Genomic DNA, 20,520 nt, shown 5'->3' on the forward strand with positions numbered 1-20,520 from the left:
ATCTTTCTCTATTCAACTGTCTTTTTTACCCTCCCCCTCTCTCTCTCATCCACATACACACGTCCCTTGCTAAAAGTACTCAGTACATCTGTATTTATGAAAACCAGTCCACGACTATACTCCTGCACAGGGTCAGGGGTTTCCACATTGGAACTACTGAAGTGCGCTGGACAAAAACATTGTCACTGTCACAGGAATGCATTGTTTGATTTGTGTTGTTCTTTACTGCTTTGTTCCGCTATTGTCCAGAATTTTTTTTAAGGTTTTTAAGTGTTAGCGTAGCAAGAGACAAAAAAAAATCATAGAAAGTAAGTATATTAACATATAAAGCTTCTGGTGATCCATTCTTACCAGAGATACTATTGTGTTAAATGACATCTAAAGGTTTGTCGTTGTGTGTGTGATGTATGGATGTAGGCACATGCTTGAGCCGGAGTAATTGCCGATGGCCTCCGGCACTGTCGACCCAGCGAGACTGAAGAGGGAGAATGGGGGGAGGGAGTGGGGGGGGGGGCACACCCACGAGTTAGATGGATGGATAGATCGACGGAAGGAAGGATGGGAGGATTACAGATTGGAGAAGTGATGGCAAAACAGGGGCGACGCAAGATATATTGGAAGATTTCTCACCACGGGGTGTGAGGGCAGAGAGACGGATGAGTGTTGTTTTAGTGGAGATAGAGCGATAGAAGGAGGGATAACCGAGGATGGAAGTGGGCAGATGGATGGAGAGATAGATGATGAGGAGGAAGGAGGGTATTGTAGATTGAGTTCATCCTCGCAGATGTGACTTGAGGCTGAATAGATACTAGGGGAATGTGGGAATGATAGCTGAACGGAACATCGGAATAATGTTTAAACTGAATGTGGGGTTTTATAAAAAATAATAGCTACATGGAGTAGACTATACAGAACGGTTTGGATCATATTCAGGCTACGACACTTACACAGAACATGATAAATCTGTTTTTATTTTTTTTATCCTTTTCAACATTATCCTCAGTCAATTCCTCTCAATTATTTTCTATAACACACTGCTCAGAAACCTGGATATGGTGTTAACTGTACATGACACACTCTATTGAAATGAGTATAGAGTTCTCAAAGCTTTGTTGGTGCAAACACTTGAAGAGGATAATTCAAAAGCCTGATCACAACTAGGATGTTCCTGTAAACTCACTCAGTGGCAGAATGGTTCAATGCGATAGAAATGTTGAAATTGTTTATTGGGATTTCCATGTGTTGCTCCCTTGGCAAAAAAAAAAAAACTTTTCCTGGCATCCATATTGTATATAAAAAAAAAGACAATATTTTTTCCCCCTCACTCTTTACACAATATAGTTCAACCGTTAACATCGCTGCAAACCCTGAAATTACATCAGAACCATACATTAATACCATTAAAGCAAATGGTATAGCATAAGAGGGTAAGGGGTTGCTTGAATAATGGCATTTTGAGTGGAAACAGTGGTATTGAGCACCCAAAAAAAAAATTTCAATGGTTGCTCAAAGATGTAATGTAATATAAGCTGGGATAAGGATTCCTTGAATGATGTGGTAATGGCCTTATAAGCTGAGTGAAACGTTGTGATGATAGTAAGAGAGCTAAATTACATAGTGGGATGATGATGGAATATGGATTTAACTGGATGTTGGAACGATGGAATAAGGGCTGAATAGATTGTGGGAATGACAGCTTTGTAATGTTGGGATTCAGGCTACTACCGGACTCACGTGACAGAAGAAAAGAAGACTTGCACTGTGGATGGGCATAGAAGTCAGGGGAAGAAAGAAAGAGAGGAAGTGACTTTGGGGGGGAGGGGAAGAGTAAGCCGAGGAGAGGAAAAAAGGGTTGACAGCGGGAGAGAGGATGCAAGTGAAAAGGAGGACGATTGATGATGTCATCGATTTTAAAACAACTGCATCAAAATACAAAGCGCCGCTCACTGGTATCTTAAAAAAACTAAACAAAAGCATGTAGCATTTCATACAATCTAAGTAAGTGTGTCATGGTTAGTTCTGGATTTCCCCCTTGACAATACTTTGTTTCGGTGCCAGAGCTCCCCTGATGGTCCTGTGTTGGCCTGCCTGTCAGACGTCACTGCAGCACATGTCAAACTCGATCAGTTCACAGTGCTGGTGGTGCCTTCAGAAAGTGTCTCACCGCTGAAGTAATGTGAGGAAGCTTTCTGCCTTCCACCCCCTCCAGGGAATCGCAGGATGGGCCAACGAGCGGCTCACACTTGCACTGTTTGGGGCTTGCGGTTGACGGTGTGGTGACAAGGGTATTTCAGTCGCTTGCATAACACAAAGAGAAGCGCACACACGTGGTCATGGCGGTATCCGCTATTTCAATATGATGATAGGAATATGCATTGATAAGGATCAGCGTTCCAACACCATTTTGTTTTGGGATGCCTTATGTTTATCCTTTACTGTTAGAAAATAATTTAGAATTTTTGTGTTTTAGGATTTATGGTACACAGTTATAGGCAAGAAAAAAAAAGCATTGTCCACTACAACATTTTCAAAACCAACAAATTTAGAATATTCAATCTACACAATTTAAAATAAAAGTTTATTTCCAACCAAACATTATGGTTTTCCACTATAGAGGATGATGGGAAATATGAAAACAAATCTTTTAGCGATACAGTATTATCCCCCAGCCATGGATGCATCCTTAACTTTTGATCATGAGTTACTGTAACAGTATTCAGTCACCCTTCCAAATATAGCCGTTCCCTCATCTCTGAGTTGAACAGCATGGTGAATGATTGGACAAAAATCTGCACGTGGCAGGAAGCCTCTTTGATTCCATCATCTCCTTTAAAAATGAATCAAATTAATTTACTGTTCTGAGAGTCACCATTCATCTTTTTAGATCTTTGTTCAATTGGAAGCTTCTACTGGTTTCTTCCACTGCTCTCTCTCACTCTCTACTCTCCTCCTGCATCTCTCTCTCTCTCTCTCGTTCTCTCCTCCATCTTTCTACCCACCCCCCTCTCCATCCCCCCCATCATCTCAACGTGGTGATGCTGTCATGACAACTAAAGTGCTTCCTGAGTGCTTGTTGGGTAAACTGACTTTCCCCCGAAGTACTTCCTCCCTTCCCCCGGCGAATGTACATGTTTCTTGTCTGTACTTGTGAGGAGCCTAATTGACAAAGTGCATTTCCAAGCGCCCTAACACCAGCCCTTAACAACATATTGCACCAAGATACTTGACCCCAATTACCCTAAACGTAACCTGAACCTAATTCTAAGCCATCCGCTAAAACCGAAACTACACCCTCAAACACATATTTGAAGAAATGTGTCCGGCCACACTGTCCTCACAACGATACAAGTACAAAACACACACACACATTCCGTCAGTAGGTGAAATATTAATAACAGGCTTCATTCACCAGAGCCAGCCTCTTTCCTTGAGAGCCTGGTCGTCTCCAGAGTCACAGACAGTGGTGGACTGTAGGACTGGTTAGACTGGTATTTATGGACACTTGTGATGCGTTCAGTTGGCTAGGAGTGATGCAGTTATAGTTTACAAAGCTATTACAATTTTACAGCCGTTGCGCACTGTTGACGTGTCTTTCCTTTTACCTTGTCTAGAAACGTTTAATATTATGCCATGCTGCATTAGGGACATTTGGACATATACAGCCATTGTACAAGGTAAACAACTGTGTCGATACATTTCCACTGTACTTTATTGTACTGAAAGGTCTGTAAATGCCTCTACATTATCTGATAATCTGGTTGATTAAAAAAATACTTAACACAATTTCACTGGAATGTACATACTTAAAATAGTGTATCAGCATGCATTGGGTACATTTAAGGTAGGACTTGTATCTTGCCACATGTGCATCTGCAGATGTGTGTCTAGACAAAAGTGCATATATAACAAAAATAAATTCTGCATACCTATTTAAATGGGTCAAAATGATTCAATGAATCACATTCATGCGCATGCATTTCCCATGTACGTCTGACCTGACAGCTCTACACCTTTGGTTGAGGTCACATGTCTCTGGAGTGTTGAAATGGCACTGAGATCCCGACCTTTGTACACCTGTTTTGTGGGTGTCTGCAATTTGTGTATAGAATTGTTGGTCTTTTCGTGGAGTGTCAGCTAAATGCTGAAAGCATGATATAATATGTAGTCTGGTGTCATTGTTGTTCAGTATCTTGATTTATTTCCCAACACATCTGGTCAGCATATCGTAACACTTGATTTATCATTATGATGTATTGTTAATATTTAATCTCAGCCGACTTTCCCCAGAGCCATAAATCGGTTAATGTTTGAAAGCTTGTTTTGACCTATTTGACCTCTTGGTTTCTGCCTTTGGCCAGATTGTGAGAATAAGTGGGTGTTGAACAATGACCTGCTCTGGCATCCAACAGACAGGAAAACCCCATTGACTCGATTGTATATTATTATGGTATTATCATCTGGCTTTGTTTGTGTTCACACACAGGCGTACACAAATATGAGCATGCATCTGCACACACACAAGCACACATGCATAGGCATGCACACAAACGCAGTACTTCAACAGTAATACGTGAAGGTACCACCCCTTCATTCATGCACACACGAATAGGCACACACAGGCTGTGTTTATGTTCCTTAGGCCAGTAGCGCGCTGTGGGACAAATACAGGAAAAGGATATTTACTGTGTTTCCTTGCCTGGTTTATTGGTTCACAATAGTATCTGTTAACCACAGAGGCATTGTATTGGAATTCAGACTCACCATTTTTGTATTTTTCTTCTGTAAAAGTTTACTTTAGTGTCAATCCTGCTGGATCTGTGTACAGTTGGGAGAGCAACAGGAAAGATGGAAATATGAGTGAATGTCACGTCCAACCAATACTGGGAGCTGTTTGTTTTCTTGTTATTATTTTGTCTTAATGTGAAGTCCTGTCTGATCAGAAGTGAAATCTGACGTTTGAGAGTTGGTTAGGTAGGTAGTGGTATTAAGTACGCATTGTGGTTACCCTGAACATTAGTTGGGTATGTGTGTTTGCTACTTCATAACATTCAAATGCAACTCACATAATATTGCAAGTAATAAGCCAATAATAAGTTATACATTGCCATTGGTTCTATACTTTGTATCAATCCAAAAATACTATGCATGAGTATCCATTCTGTAGATACACAGTATGGAGCCCTTGACTCTAACTTGTTTTATATCCCCCTCCCCCCTTCAAGTATGTCTCTCTCCCTCTGCCTGAATCGCTTACTCCCTCTAATCCCGCCAAACGACAGCCATCATATAAATCAACATGTTTACTATGAAATGTTTCCAATTAAAGAGGACGCTCGTTAAGAAGCATCAATGGACACCGCTGGATCCTTAATTGCCCGGGATGCCACTGTGTGATGCATATTAATTACGTATTAACCTCACACACAGAACCCTACACACACACAAATGCATGCAGGCACATCCGTGTGTATTGCATATTAATTACCTATTACCCTTTGTGCTGTGCATTAGGAGCTGCGTGGCATCTAAAAGACAGCTTGCCCAAGGGCAACACACACACACAGACACACACTCACACCACCAACGCTGTCTATTCAAGTTGCATTCACAATGAGGAATGAGCCATTCCAGTCAACCAGCCATGACCATAACTAATTCCACCAAGGGAAGCGATATAAAGATCTAACAGCCCGCCTGCCGTGCACCTGGAAACGTTTCATTGTTGGAAATCAAACAGGATGAGTAATGAAGAGATGATTGAGTTAAACAAAGAAAATAGGAACTATAATGACTCTATATAACATAATGGGATCACCCAAGTTATTTTCATAAAAGGATAATCCATTTAATCCGTATATACTGTATACAACACATTTTCAAAAATGGAACGGTTTAATGCACACAATATCTAAATATAGGTCTGTATTTTGGACCAACACCCTTGATTTTACTATGGTAGTAGATAGTGTGTGTGTACATGATAAAGTTATATCCAAAGTGATCCACTTGCCATTTAAATTACATGTATTCAACTTACATGTCTGTCCTTATGGAAGACTTTAAGGTTGCCCTTCAGCCTTGGTTTGCGCTAAGATTCCATACTGAACTTACATGTTCTTATTCACTTGTTGTAGCTTTTGAATTGCTTTACCCCATGTAAGCAAGCTACCCTGACCTCTATGCTGCCTTTTCGCCTGTGTGTGGAAACATGTTTATACACATATTTAAGTGAATAACTTCAAAGATTTACCATTATACAACTAAGCAGTAATATGCGCTCACAATATCATGTCATGTCTAACAACACACACTTGTGTTGTTAGACATGACATGATTGTTGATGGGGCAACCGTGGCTCAGGTGGTTAAGCGGGTTGGCCAATGATCCAAGGGTTGGCGGTTCGATCCCCGCTCTGCCACCTGTGTCATGGTTGTTGTGTCCTTGGGCAAGACACTTCACCCACCTTGCCTCGTGTGAAAGTGTATGATTGCTGTATGTTTGAGGTGGTGGTCGGAGGGGCCGTAGGCGCTGAATGGCAGCCACGCTTCCGTCAGTCTGCCCCTGTGGCTACTATGGTAGTTTACCACCACCAGTATGACTGTGTGTGAATGAATGGAACCTGGAACCCTGTAAAGCGTCTTTGAGTGCCTTGAAAAGCGCTATATAAATCCAATCCATTATTATTATTACACTTGTAGCAATTTCCACACATGTTCAATGTACATGTTAGATGTTCACTTCCTATGTAGGGCATCATGTGTAATCTATTTATCCTAAATGGAAATGAGCTGGAATTAATGATAATAAATACCTTAACATCTACACTGCTGCTGCTTATTAGTCAACTGGAATTGACTTTGATTAAAGCGGCATTTAATTCACAGCAATTTGCACATTTTAATTGCAAGTGTTTATATCGTTCTTTTAATCATTTGCAACATCCGAAAGAAGAACTGTGTTACTTTGTCTTTGACAGCTCATTTGAAAAAATTAGCTGTGTCTATGCAAATGTCTATATGGTGTGAAGGTATGTCTTTTTTTTATAGTAACAGCAAACTCAATGCATAAGCAGTAAGTCAAATCCTTATGTTTGACACTTTTTCCTGTGATTATAAAAGAAACATCATATGTTTTGCTCCAGTTGTGTGTGGAATAAATAGAAAAACAAACAAGATGTACCTAAGCAGTGATATCTTATGGGGACTGTGGCCAACAGGCTTCAATGCTTGATCATCCAGGTTGATTGGCAGATTTTTTTTTTTTGTATTTTTCTTTGGGGGGGGGGGGGTATCACTCAAATTAGTTTTAGTTTGTCAGTACTCCTTCTTGATTTGAATCCTCTACTCCTCTTCTGTGTGTGTGTGTGTGTGTGTGTGTGTGTGTGTGTGTGTGTGTGTGTGTGTGTGTGTGTGTGTGTGTGTGTGTGTGTGTGTGTGTGTGTGTGTGTGTGTGTGTGTGTGTGTGTGTGTGTGTGTGTGTGTGTGTGTGTGTGTGTGAAATGAGCTGCCACCCCATTTTTATTGATATGGCCATGGGGGTTTGGAGGATGAAGTCAAGGGGAGCTAGACACCAGACTATGGCAATAAATCTGAATGCAGCCATTAATGTGCGTGTGGCAACGGTGCTGAAGCAGACAAAGGATCAGGTGTGTCCTACTGCCCTGTATGCTGAATGCACACACACACACACACACACACACACACACACACACACACACACACACACACACACATAGTGATAGTCATACAGTTGTACATAATTAGGCTGCAACCCAGTACAATTAAGTATGTAGAAATGCAATACAAAACATACATTTAGCTACTAAAGTAAGTCATCATTAGTACAGCTATATGGACCCATGTTATGCATTTTTAATAAAGAATTAAAGACGCCAACAACAAGGATTCAGACCATCTCTCTAAACCCTTCAGGCATAAATAACTGTCTGTGCTATGTTGAGCATGTATAATTGCCAAATGTATTACTATCTGCTCATTCAAAGCTTGGCCAGCTTAATGAATGCCTCAAAAGCAATGTCTTGAGCTTCAACTCATAATTAGGGTATGTGTGGCACGCCAAGCGCATTTTGTTAAAGGGCTTCCTGTGTGCGTGTGCGTGTGTGTGTGTGTGTGTGCGCATGGGCATGGGCGCATGTGTTTGTGTAAAGCAGAGGTGAAACACACACTGCGATCCAGGGCAGAGGGAGCATTTTTCAGGCCTAATGTTCCATGACAATGGTCCAAGGTTCCGTCAAGGGGAATCAGAGCCATTGCCGCCTAACGCCTAAAACACCCTTACACACACGCACACACACACACACACACACACACACACACACACACTGTCCTCCACTCCTCCTTTGTCTCATCCTTTACCCATTTCCCCCCTCGTAAACTTGGCTTTCTTCCTCCTCCCTTCTCTTCACAGCATCCCCCTTTTTTCACATCTAATTTAACCTTCCTCTCTCTCCTGTTCTTTATTCTCCCATCTGAAGTTTAATTATGTTGTTCTTAATCACGGTTAATCAATTAATCACAGCGTAAAAACAGCAGCTCCTGACCTTCGAGCCGCTCTCCTTTGTCTAATGCTCCCCTCCACAAATGAAGCCACAAGTTTGTCATTGGCTTCACAATGTCTGTGGACAAAGAAAATGCATGGATCTCCTCTTGTCAAAAGTCCAATAATACCCCATTAGTATTTCATCCTCTACTGAGTGTGTCCGTTTGAATCCTTCTGGGTGCGACAGCTAATTCAGGAAAAATATACCATTCCGTGATAAGTCGTTGATTGGTTGGCTTGGGGGCGCAGCCATGGCGACAGAGGTTCTTGATGTATTCTTCCGTGTTAACATTCCAGGTGTGTCTCCCTGCTTGTCTAACTGCTTCACTTAGGATCCAGCGTATAACCGTGGGTTTATGTGGCAGAACATTCAGAGAGGTGTGTGTTTATTGTATTTGTTTGTATATGTTTCACATTAGTGGCATGGTGGTTACAGTATTGTGCAGCAGATGCAAATGCAAAATAACTGAGTTGAAAGACGTTGAGTAAGGAGGGAATCCCCAACAATGGGATACAAAAAATAAGCTTTTTTTTTTGGGTACAGATAATAAAACGTGAAGAAGAGAGCGGGGTTGCACAGGTTAGAGATAAAAGAAATAATCCCTAGAGGCATATAAGAAGAACTCTCACTTCTAAAGGAACAAAGAAAAACTACAACAAATGCTTATTTTTTTTTAACTACAGTAGTATTTTAGATGAGGAACCTCCACACAACCCACCACCGCCCTCAAGGGACATGCTTCTACTGCTGTGCTGCTGACCTCCTTTTTTTATCAAAGGAACTAACCATGGTGTCCTGCTTTTTCTCCCTACTTTCTTCTCTTACATCTCTCGACATGACCCCTCCCCCCCCCCTCCCCCCTTCCCTCTCCTGTGTGTACGTCTACTCTTATCTTCTCACTCTCTCTCTCTACTGGTCTCTCAGTGTGCAGAGCGGGCTTTTACCGCTCGCTGCTGGAGTCCCTGGCCTGCAGTAAATGCCCCCCGCACAGTGTGGCCAGGCAGACGGGAGCCACCGCCTGCAGCTGCGAGGAGGCGTACTACAAAATCGACTCCGACCCTCCCAACATGGCCTGCACACGTGAGCATATAACAGCTTTTCATATTCATGCATTCTTTTCCGTATGTGCAATACTGAAAAACACCGATACACACAGAAACGCAAAAATCATTGAAACGCGTGTCCCCATCGGGAGTGGTGTGCTATATTATTTTCCTAAGCCATCGGACACACGTTGTTATTAAGCCCCAAAGGAATACTGCATGTTTGAGAGACAAAGCCCCTCACACCGTAAGTCCAATTGACTTGAAATTTCACACACAAGTCTAGCTCAATGTTCTCATGAAAAAAAGCCAGACAAGGGAAGTCCGCCACAATGGATTTGTATGCTGCTATATCAACTGAAAAACGGTTATTTCACAACTCTGTCTTGAATTAACACTCAATTGACACCACACTTGGTACACAGCCTCATGGGCCTGAGATACACTTGCCTATTAAAGATGAGCAAGATCAGTCAGAAAACATGGCCGCCATCGACCAAAACAACTTCAGAGGGGGTGGGGCTTGGCAGCTAATTGGCCGTAAATCTTTGACCTCTTCATAACTTGTGTGTCAATACCATTTTAATCCCTGCCTATCGGGAGCACCGCAAATGCCAAGCTAGAAGGTTGGCAACAAGCGGCAGGCACATTTAATATCTAGTGCTTCTTGTGATTAGATATCATGTGAAATCCTAACTGTCTCACATTGTAAACCACTGTTATATTTGCTTTACTTCTTTTTAACCCGCTCTCCAAATCTCCTTCAGGGCCTCCCTCTGCTCCACGCAACGCCATCTCCAACGTCAACGAGACCAGCGTCTTCCTGGAGTGGGCCGTTCCCCTGGAGACGGGCGGCAGGAAGGACGTGCGTTACAACATCCTGTGTAGGCGGGTCTTACCGGATGGGAGGGGCCTGGAAGAGTGCGGCCCCAACGTACGCTTTCTGCCCCGGCGCGTTGGCCTGTCAAACACCTCTGTGATGGTGGCCGACCTGCAGTCACACACCAACTACAGCTTCCTTCTGGAGGCTGCCAACGGGGTGTCGGAGCTGGCCAAAGAGCACGCCAAGCAGTATGTGTCACTCAATGTGACGACCAATCAGGCAGGTAAGGGTTGCGCCAGAATCACACTGTCACAACTGTCAATACTTGATTTTATTTTTTGCCAATCACTCACACACAGCCCTCCCTCCCCATGAGGTCTCTCTCTCTCCAATCAGCACCACAGCAGCTGTCCCCCTCAGCATTCTCACACTTCAGTTCTGAATTGCACAACAGGAATCATCCCCATTTCGTAATGATTTATTTTTTCACTCGTCTTTATTGAGACTGCCACAGAATAACAAAGACACCAGATGATCAAATTATCCTCAGTATTTGTCCAACAAATATGTCACTGTATTCATTTTGCCTTTCATTGAATGAGGGAACGTTGCACAGTGGAAAGGTTTTTTTTGCTTTATTTTTGCTTTTGCATCCAGATTTGTCATTGGGAAAAGGCAGCTTGGAAACGCTCTTGATTTGCTGTCTGTGTATGGGTTGTCTTGTGTGGCAGCAGGTGTTATTTTGCATGCCTGTCAAGACTAATGAATCAGGCTGATGTTCATTTGATGCTGGGAAGTAGTTGTATTCATCGACTCTGGATTTATTAAAGAAAATTGTCGCTGCTAGATATATTGTCTTATCTGTAAAAGCAGAGCAGCTTAGACAAATTCTGATCAACTGTAAAGTGTGTCAGAGCAGGCCACTTAACCCGCACTAAAGTGAGAAGCGCAGAGGGCAAACATAAAATACCACTCTAATAATTGGACAAAGAGAGCATCCAACCGCTCCCCAATAGCTGTAAATATTGGAAGCTTTTATTGGCTTTCCTTTTTTAAACGGAGATTAAAATTCATATCTGCTTTGGGAACCCATTTTTATGTTTACGGGAGCTATGTGTAGTCTTTTTTTATTATATTTGATTGTAATGAAATGGGTTTCACACAGCGTAATTGAATGAGAAAAATATGAGCTCAATCCTCTCTTTCCCCAAGACTTAGCATCTAACAGGGGAGGGATGAGAAAAAAAAGTCCTGTCCTGTTTTTGAACAAATGGTTAATTGGAAAGTCAATAGATAGTAGTGGTAGTAGGCTGGATTGTGTGTGTGTGTGCGCATGTGTGTTTGTGTGTGTGTCCGTGTGCGTGTAGAGAGGCAGATGGTTTCCTGACTGTCAAGAGCAGTGACAGGCCTTTAAAACTGTGTTGTCACTGTGGCTGTCAGCAGACTGAGTGGATTACGGCACACCACAGAAACTCCCATTCAGTTAACTGGAGTCGTAGTTGGATTAAAGATAGACAGTCACTGGACCAAATGGAGATTAGGGATTACGTCAGATTACATAGGCCTGGCGGAGTAACTGACAGAGAAAATGTGTTGCTCTTTAAATTGGGTGTGGTAAAGGCTCTTTTTTTTCTTTTAATATAAGATAAGTGTTCCTGCTTAAAACTGGAAATACAATACATGCTAGAAGCAGCACTGAGCACTAGCACTGTGTGTGGAGTGTACAGCAATCAAATAGGGAAGCACATATACAGTACATATGAATTCATACTAACACAGTGACACACTATGCACACAGGTACCGAAATATACATTTAACTTTGCAAAAATGGTTGAAAAACAATCATGATTTACATTAAATTAGATAACTATAACAACATGTTTAAACTAAACGCAAGCAGTGGTCATTGAATCCTACCAAGTAAAAGCAATGACAATGGTGTGTTGGCATTTTATATTAAAAAATCAACAGTTTTGGCAATCTTCAAATCAGGCTGTTGCAAAAAACTTAACCATGAGTTCTGCATATTAAAATAACTAATGGCAAAAAGGCTATTTTGTGGCGCTATTTCACAACAGGGCTCCTCGTTCACAACTTTACATTAGTCTCACTTATTTGAACTCCCTGCCACTGTGCCTGTGATGACGCCAAATGGCTGAATGAAGGTGGTGTGAAAATGGAGTGTGAAGTTTTGCTTAAAATTGTATGATCCACATTGGTAAGTACTTAGGTTTGTTAATTGGGAACGACAATGAACCAAACACAGAAATTCAATACAATGCATCGTAAATGCAGAACATGTGTGCTCACATCCAAAGTGTTCAGATGAAACAGTTACAGTAACCTCAAGAGTAAAAACTATACTTGCCAAGTAAAAGCAGTAACAACAATTTGTATCTTAACATGTTGCATTAGGCAACTGCTCCTGCGAAATGCCTCCGCACAACCATGAATGTGAGTTTGGATGCCTTCCTAAACAATTTCAAGACACCAAGCTGTAATACTGCACTTGTGACCACACATTGATGGTGTGATCACTGCAGCAAGTTTAGGAAACGGGAGGTCTATGTGATTTCCCGAAGTATATCGGAGCGATCTATTGTAACATTTATCCTGGAATCATTTCACTACACACTTTAATTGTACATGGACTCTGCTTCGACCACTGTATCTCAGATGCAATGATCCAATAATGACTGTGATCAGCATCTGTATAAACATTGGTGTTTCACCATGTGCTTCTGCTTGTGAGTGTTAAAATGTAAAAACATGATAAAGAGACAAAAGTCGTGAGAGATGGAGCGGACAGGGGGGGGACTCAAACTGTGACAAAGTCTGAGGATCTGTTGTTTGATGTGTGGGATGTGTCCCACTCGATAAGGGAGCCGTGAAATAGGTGATTTCACAGTGTCCCTGTGAAGACCTGCTGAATAATATAAAGTGTTGCTATATACTGGTGAGGGGGAGTGGTGAAAGAGAAGGACAGAACAACAGGACGGAGGTAGAGGTGGCGGCAGAGGGGACAAACTGTGGAGGAGAAATGATGGGTTGGTTGTGATAAGGAAAGAAAAGGTGAGATTCTGGAGAATGCTTGTTGAAGATATTTTTTTTTATATCAGTCAATAGCTCATGATCCACTACCTGTCCAAACTGTGTGTGTGGCTGTGTGCTGAAAAAAAATCCGGTCTGGAACTGAAATGGTTCAACATGTTTAGCATTTTGCCTCACTCTCTAGCTCAAGAAAAGGCGAAATAAACCATTCCTGTAACTGTGCATGTATTTGTGATGTGTAAATGGGCATAGGTCGCTCATCCAGGTTAGCTTAGCTCAAACATTGGTAAGGGGACCAAGTCAAAAGATAAACCTAACAACATCGCTAAATGCTCCTGTGTGCTTTTTGGGACTATGTTATGTTGCGCTCTATATTGTTACACGTTTTAAGTCATTGTAGAATCACATACATACTGGAAGGAAAGCAGCCCTCACAGGCACTTGGTTCTCTCATGGTTTTTTTCCAGTGTGTATTTGATTCACTGACTACAACTGTGACTGCTTGTGCACATTCAAAAACACTCCTACAGCCTGATGCTGATTATCAATTCAAAAGATGCAAGTCATATATATTTTAGGCTGCGTTTGATTTTGCGTTCCACACCAGTGCATCATTTTGATTAGGAGGCCAGCTAGGTTGTAGAAATTAATTCCAAAAACTAAAAAATAAATCACAAAATTCTCTCTAGAACCATCTCTGCGGTCCAACTAATGATCCCAAGCATGTATATTTTAGATTTTTGGCAAGGCCTTGTGAATAATGCTGGGAATGCAGTATAGTCAATGTGCTGTAAAATTCCACGCAAGGAAAAATGGAATTCATGATTCCAAACCAAGCTTGTCAATTATATTCACATTAAATTAGATTCTGTGGTAGCTCAGCTCCATTATGCCTTTGTTTATTGCTCTTTGTTTTTCATGTTGTTCACAGTGTGGGAGAACTGCGCGGCAACTGCACACTAAATGCACCCAGCCATATATTGAGTTTGCTGTTGTTGGCCATTAATCAAATGAATCGTGATACATTAACTCGTGGGTGGTAAAAAGTAAAGTCTGCCCATGTGTCTTGCTTTTGTATCAGGCGCAGTTGTTTAAAAGGTGTGGGGTCGCAGGAGTGTTGACAGTGAAACTGAAATAAGTTGTACATACTACATAGACTAGAAAAGGATTTACCTCTTCAATTCCGGCAGGATGCTATCTTTCGCTAGGTGGCCCTCTCCCTTTCTTGTCTTTCTAAGTCACATTCCCTTAGTGAATACAGGCCCAAGTGTTGCAATACGCTCTCATGTTTAAGGTTGCATGGATTTGAATGAATTTTAGGAAATGCCTAAACATGCGATGTCACAAATGGTTTGACCGCTGTGCACAATGACAAAATGGAGGTCACACCGAAAAAACGAATTGAAAAGTTGCTGCTGTTGAGACATATTTTAGCTCTAGCTGAAATGTATCAATGTGTAAAGTAAAGCAAACACTTGTATTGACTTCAGTGTGTTGATCGGAGTCTTCCTCAAGATCCTCTTCTACACTGTAGAATTGTCACTATAGACAAGTGTTCATTGTGTATTGCCCCAAAGTGCTGATGACAATGCAACAGTCATTTAGTCATAGAAAAAAAAAACTTTCTAATGTCATAATTTTCTTCTGGCTTCAAAGACCTGATGCTCTGTTGAGTGTTGCTGATACCACTGGAACCTTAAGGTGGCTTCTTCTTCTTTTCTGTCAAGACCATTATACATAAAATCGGTGTGATTCCGGTGCTGCAGTACTTAATTTTTTTACGATATTTTTATGGCATTTTTCTTTATGCTTTTTTTATTGATAGTGTAGAGACAGAGTTGTTTTGTTATTTCACACATCTTGCATCTGACAGAGATGATTTACGTACATGTTCTGTATTGTTAGACTGACTGTTATTTTGTATTCTGTTATGAACTATGACGTATCAGTTCTAGCCTGTCAATTTACTGTCACTTTCACTGCAAAAATAATAGTGGTGTCAGATGGAGCAGGTATACTATAGGTGGGGAGATTAAGTTGCAAAGAAAAACAGATGAGAGCAGCTTCAGCACTTTACAACCTTAAGAGAGACATCACTTTCTCCCGTCTGCTATCTCTCTTCTATGTTGTCCGTGGATCCCTCGTTCCGTCATTCTCTGAGGCTAGTTAAAGGATAATAAACCAGATAGTTGAGGCTCCGTATTGATTCTGCTGATGCCTCAGACAGATTGCGGTCTGAGAGGGCTTATGTTCTGTACTGTGATAACATTGGCCCCCTTTCTCTGAGGCCAGAGTAGTTCATTGGAGGGGTTGCGCTCGTCCACCGAATGGCTTACACAGGCTTTGTCAAACCGATATCTCCATGAAAATTGAATGTTTCCCAGCCACGGATTGATGGAGAGAAACAGACGCAAACAATGACAAGACGATCAGAAGTTTGTGTTCACTCGTTCTAAGCCTTTCAAGATACTGGCAGTGCTCATTAGTAGATGTGACACGCACTGCAGCACGTGTTTTAAACTGGGAAGTGTGATTCCACTGCCCTCGCTGTTGCTAAATTGAAAGTGTTGCTGGGGGACCTGTCTGCACTCTTTCAACATGTCTCTCTATCCCTCATATTTCATCTCTCGCTTTTTTTTTTTTTTACCATTTTTGTCAACCCACTCTCTCCTCCTCTTCCTTTAGCACCCCTTCCGTTCTCTTCCGTCACCTCTCATGCATTCTCTCCGCATCACCAGTCCATTTTCTCAGCTCTGTCAGAGTTCTAAAAAAGACTTGTTTGTGTGTGGGCTCAGTCGCCGAGGTGTCTCTTTGTGCAGAACAGGTGCTTCTGTTGACTGAACTGCTAAACTTTTTGTGTTACGTACAGGTGTTGTGCGTATGTGCCTGCTTTAGGATTTGGTGAAAAGGGAAGGTTGAAGCATAAATGTGGGTGTTATTTCCATCTATTCTAGTTATCTGCAACATATTTGAATGGTTAATATAAACATATTTTTTAAAGTATTTTAGCTTCAGCCGTTCACATTTATTCAATGCATGTGTGTTATGTCACTTCAAGTGTATTTATATAACCCAAAATCATAAATTTGTATATGCCAGAGAGCTTTCCAGATCAGTTCACCCTCATATGACAACCCCCTATTCAAAACCTTTGAATAAATGTCGCAGGAAAAACTGTATCCATTTTGGAGGATTTAAACTTAGATTTTGGTGTATTGTTTCCCCGCTAAGCTGCTGGGAAAAGAAGCCCGCTCTCTCTAATCATCGCATCCCAGCACTTGTACCATTTAAGCATTGTGTGCGTGTGCGTGTGTGTGCGTGTGTGTGTGTGTGTGTGTGTGATTCGGTTTCTGGTTCCAGGCTTTTAAGATGTTGCAGATAACACTTCTGTGCGACCATCCACTCAGGATACAGTTACTTTGTTTGTAGCGATGATTTATTCCCTGTGGAATTTCGCTGAGGCTTTTGAAACCTATACGGTGTTTAGCATTTGCAGAGGACTCATAGACACACACACACACACACACACACACACACACACACACACACACACACACACACACACACACACACACACACACCACACACACACACTGTTGAGATGATGCCTGAGGGAGCATTTTGCCTGTTGAAAAGCTCTTTATGTGTCACAGACTCTCCAACTGTCCCTCTGAGAGATGGGCAAAACAGTTCAGGTTTCAACAGGATGGCTCCATGATTGATGCAAACTCACACTCGCCCGACTTACAGAATATATCACCGGAAAAACTATAATGGAATCGGAAACTTTTCTGAGAGCTAAAAATCAAGCACAAACAAAAAATGTCATCAGACCTTTTTACTCTGCTTATATTTCAGACTGGAAGCATGACAATCGATCAATTTGAAGAAAGAGAAGTTAAAGAAGCCTAGGTTATTTCCCCCAGTTTTAGTACAGTATGTATGACCATTCCATACCAGCAATCAATAAATAGGGGAAAACTCTGAAATTGATAAATAGATTGAACCTACTTAGCAGTACACACGCTATTTTACAACTCTGAAGACTGTGCCACTGCATCGTGACCATTATAAAATGTGTGTAGCATCCAGTGCGGCCTGCCACCAAAAAGCTGTGTGCCAGATGTGTAGAGAGTCATAGCTGTCTCCATGGGCTCCTCATGCCAGCATCTCTATTCTGAATAGCGAGATATAAAGGGATAGTTTAATTAGGCACAGGTGTACCTCATTGCCAGATTGCAAACATTTTTTCAGAGGCAGGAGCTGCTTCGGAACAAGAGCCAAGCTCAATGGTGGAGTAAAGGCTAAATGGAATGTGTCAAATAACCTCAGTAGACTTTTGGTAACTAACACACTTGAATTCAATGAAAATACTCTGGAAAGGAAAGAAAAAAAATGTATTTATTTATTTTTTCTCCCGCCAGCACGACAGCCGTGCCAAGACATACACTGTGTAGAGTCATCGTCAGTTTAATTTTTCATAACGTACAGTAGCAATGGTGTAGTCACAAAAAGCATTCCAATTAGCTCTTGTCTGCACACGTGAACATCAAAGGTGGTCTCATCAAAAGAGGAATTAATATACTAGTCTCCTGTGTTTAATCACTGCTGTTTATTAGCATGTAATGTCTGTCGTGTTAAATACTGGAGATAGAGAGATACCACTGGGTTGCATCGCATTAAACTGCTGGATTTGTACTACTGTGAGCAAAAATTAAGGTGATTGAAATAGTACTATGTCTTTATGTGTGTGTGTGTGTGTGTGTGTGTGTGTGTGTGTGTGTGTGTGTGTGTGTGTGTGTGTGTGTGTGTGTGTGTGTGTGTGTGTGTGTGTGTGTGTGTGTGTGTGTGTGTGTGTGTGTGTGTGTGTGTGTGTGTGTGTGTGTGTGTGTGTGTGTGTGTGTGTGTGTGTGTGTGTGTGTGTGTGTGTGTGTGTGTGTGTGTGTGTTCTTGCAGCTCCCTCCCCAGTGAGTGTGGTGAGAAAAGGCCAAACGGGGAAGAGCAGCATCGCCCTTTCTTGGGCCGAGCCCGATCGTCCAAACGGCATCATCCTTGAATATGAGATCAAGTACTTTGAAAAGGTAAAAAAAAAATATATCTTAATTGCTCTTTTTTTGCTCCTTAGACAAAGCTACATTATGTGTGTCTGTCCGCTGGCTACCTGTAGCTTCTGAGTACCTATCTAATGCTCATATTTTACAGATGAGGGCCTGAGCTTGTCACAGAGATATTGATTTTCCAATGCTCATGTGTATTTAATGTGCAGTAAATTACATGCATTGACAAACTGCGTTCCATTCAGTCACAATTGGTTTAGCAGTGTGTTTTTGTGGAGATTTTAGTTTAGTCTCTTGGGAACCTGTGTTAATCACTGCATAACGTTAAACAAAATGCTGCATATAAGCTTTTTATTGAGGGATATTGAAGGCGTGAAACATCTAGCCTAGCACTGTTAAAGGGTAACTCTGCTAAGCTGAACTAATTGAAGCTAACCAGTTGCTGGCAGTAACCTCACATGTAGGTTACTGTACAGATGTGAGAGAGGTATCGATTATCGAGCTTACTTCTTGGCAAGAATGTAAAAGGGTGTTTTTGCTACGATGTCAAATTGTTGTTGCTATAACTTTGCGAAAAATAAATTGTCAAGCATTCAACTTTCAGTTTACATTCAGTTTACCTTGACGTGTTTTTATTATTTTTTTTACTTATGGGGCCATTTTGTTCAGCTCTATTGTGTAAAACCTTTACCTTCAAAGTCTCCTTTCATGTGACATCACTGTAGCTGCGTGTTATTTTTCTTCTTTCTTTGTTGAGTTGGTCTTGGGCAGAGACAGCAATTTGATGCCAGATCATTGTTCCTGTGCCCTTCCTCTTCCTTCTCTCTTTCATCCTCTGATGTATTTTTCTCCGGGAAGGTCAGCATAAGAGCTATACAGGAGACAGAGCAGAGCAGGGGTTTGTGGTCAGTGGTTAGCTAATGGCTCCTGGCTAATGGACGGGCCATTTAGCCGTGTTTAAACCTGATGTGGTCACGGTTGGGAGGAAAACTGATCCTTCCACACACGCACGTCAACACACTCGCACCCGCGCACATACAACAGGTAGCCTAGACATAGAAATGTGCAAAGGATAAGGAGGGCATGCAACGTCGACATTTACAAAATCTGGCACAATGACTACATCGACGGCAAATAATGAATCAAGAATACACAAATGTATATAAGGCCCTTTAATGAACGGCATTATGACGCACTCTGTCCCTTTCTCCTACAACAGGAGCAGGACTCTAGTTACACTATCATCAAATCCAAGGAGACTGAGATGGTGGTGGAAGGCCTGAAGCCCTCTTCAGTCTACATCTTCCAGGTAAAACATGTTCAAAAAATAAAAAGGGCATAATAGATAACAACACACTCATTTCTTACAAGAGAACAAATGTATATACAAAAGCATTATGACAAAAATCACTTCAGTACAGCACAAGTCATGTGTAGCACATTTGCTGTCGATATTTTGGATGTCACATATTGGTAACCTATTATTATTACAGGTGCGAGCCAGGACCTCGGCAGGCTATGGTGCGTTTAGTCGTCGCTTTGAATTCCAGACCAGCCCTTACTGTGAGTACACCTGAGAGAGCACGACCGTACCAACTGCTTTTGGAGAAGATCCATCCACAACAGATGCCAGGTGTGTTTCTGTGTGTGTCTGTGCTGTGTGTGTCTAATATCACCTCTTTTGTGTTTTTCTTTTTGTTTTTTTTGGCAGTAACTGCAACCAGTGAGCGTGCTCAGGCTTTGATAGTGGCGATGGCCGTCACGCTGGCTCTGGTCCTACTGGCAGTAGTCGCTGGATTCCTGCTCAGTGGACGGTAAGACGTAAATACACACTGGAAGAGACATAGACACAACCAGGAAAGCATGTGTATATGGATATGAATGCAGGTGTAATCACATGTAGGTACAGATTGTATGCCCACACACATCTTTCTCCTTTTGGATAGGATACAGCACGTTAAAGTCTCCAGTGTTTAAAGCTAAAA

The 20,520-nt window shown here is 41.7% G+C and overlaps 1 protein-coding gene across 1 annotated transcript in view; it reads left to right on the forward strand.

The window, feature by feature from the left end:
• Positions 1-20,520, forward strand: part of epha5 (EPH receptor A5) — a gene marked incomplete at both ends in the record, with an annotated part of 58,295 nt that overhangs the window by 20,270 nt on the left and 17,505 nt on the right. Inside the window, 6 exons of the mRNA XM_080047309.1 lie at positions 9,485-9,640; positions 10,371-10,709; positions 18,435-18,559; positions 19,755-19,844; positions 20,029-20,098; positions 20,247-20,349. Coding sequence (XP_079903435.1) covers positions 9,485-9,640; positions 10,371-10,709; positions 18,435-18,559; positions 19,755-19,844; positions 20,029-20,098; positions 20,247-20,349 — 883 coding nt within the window. The remainder of the gene's footprint in view (positions 1-9,484; positions 9,641-10,370; positions 10,710-18,434; positions 18,560-19,754; positions 19,845-20,028; positions 20,099-20,246; positions 20,350-20,520) is intronic.

Source organism: Ammodytes marinus (genome assembly GCF_949987685.1).
Source record: "Ammodytes marinus genome assembly, chromosome: 18".
Classification (NCBI taxonomy): domain Eukaryota; kingdom Metazoa; phylum Chordata; class Actinopteri; order Uranoscopiformes; family Ammodytidae; genus Ammodytes; species Ammodytes marinus.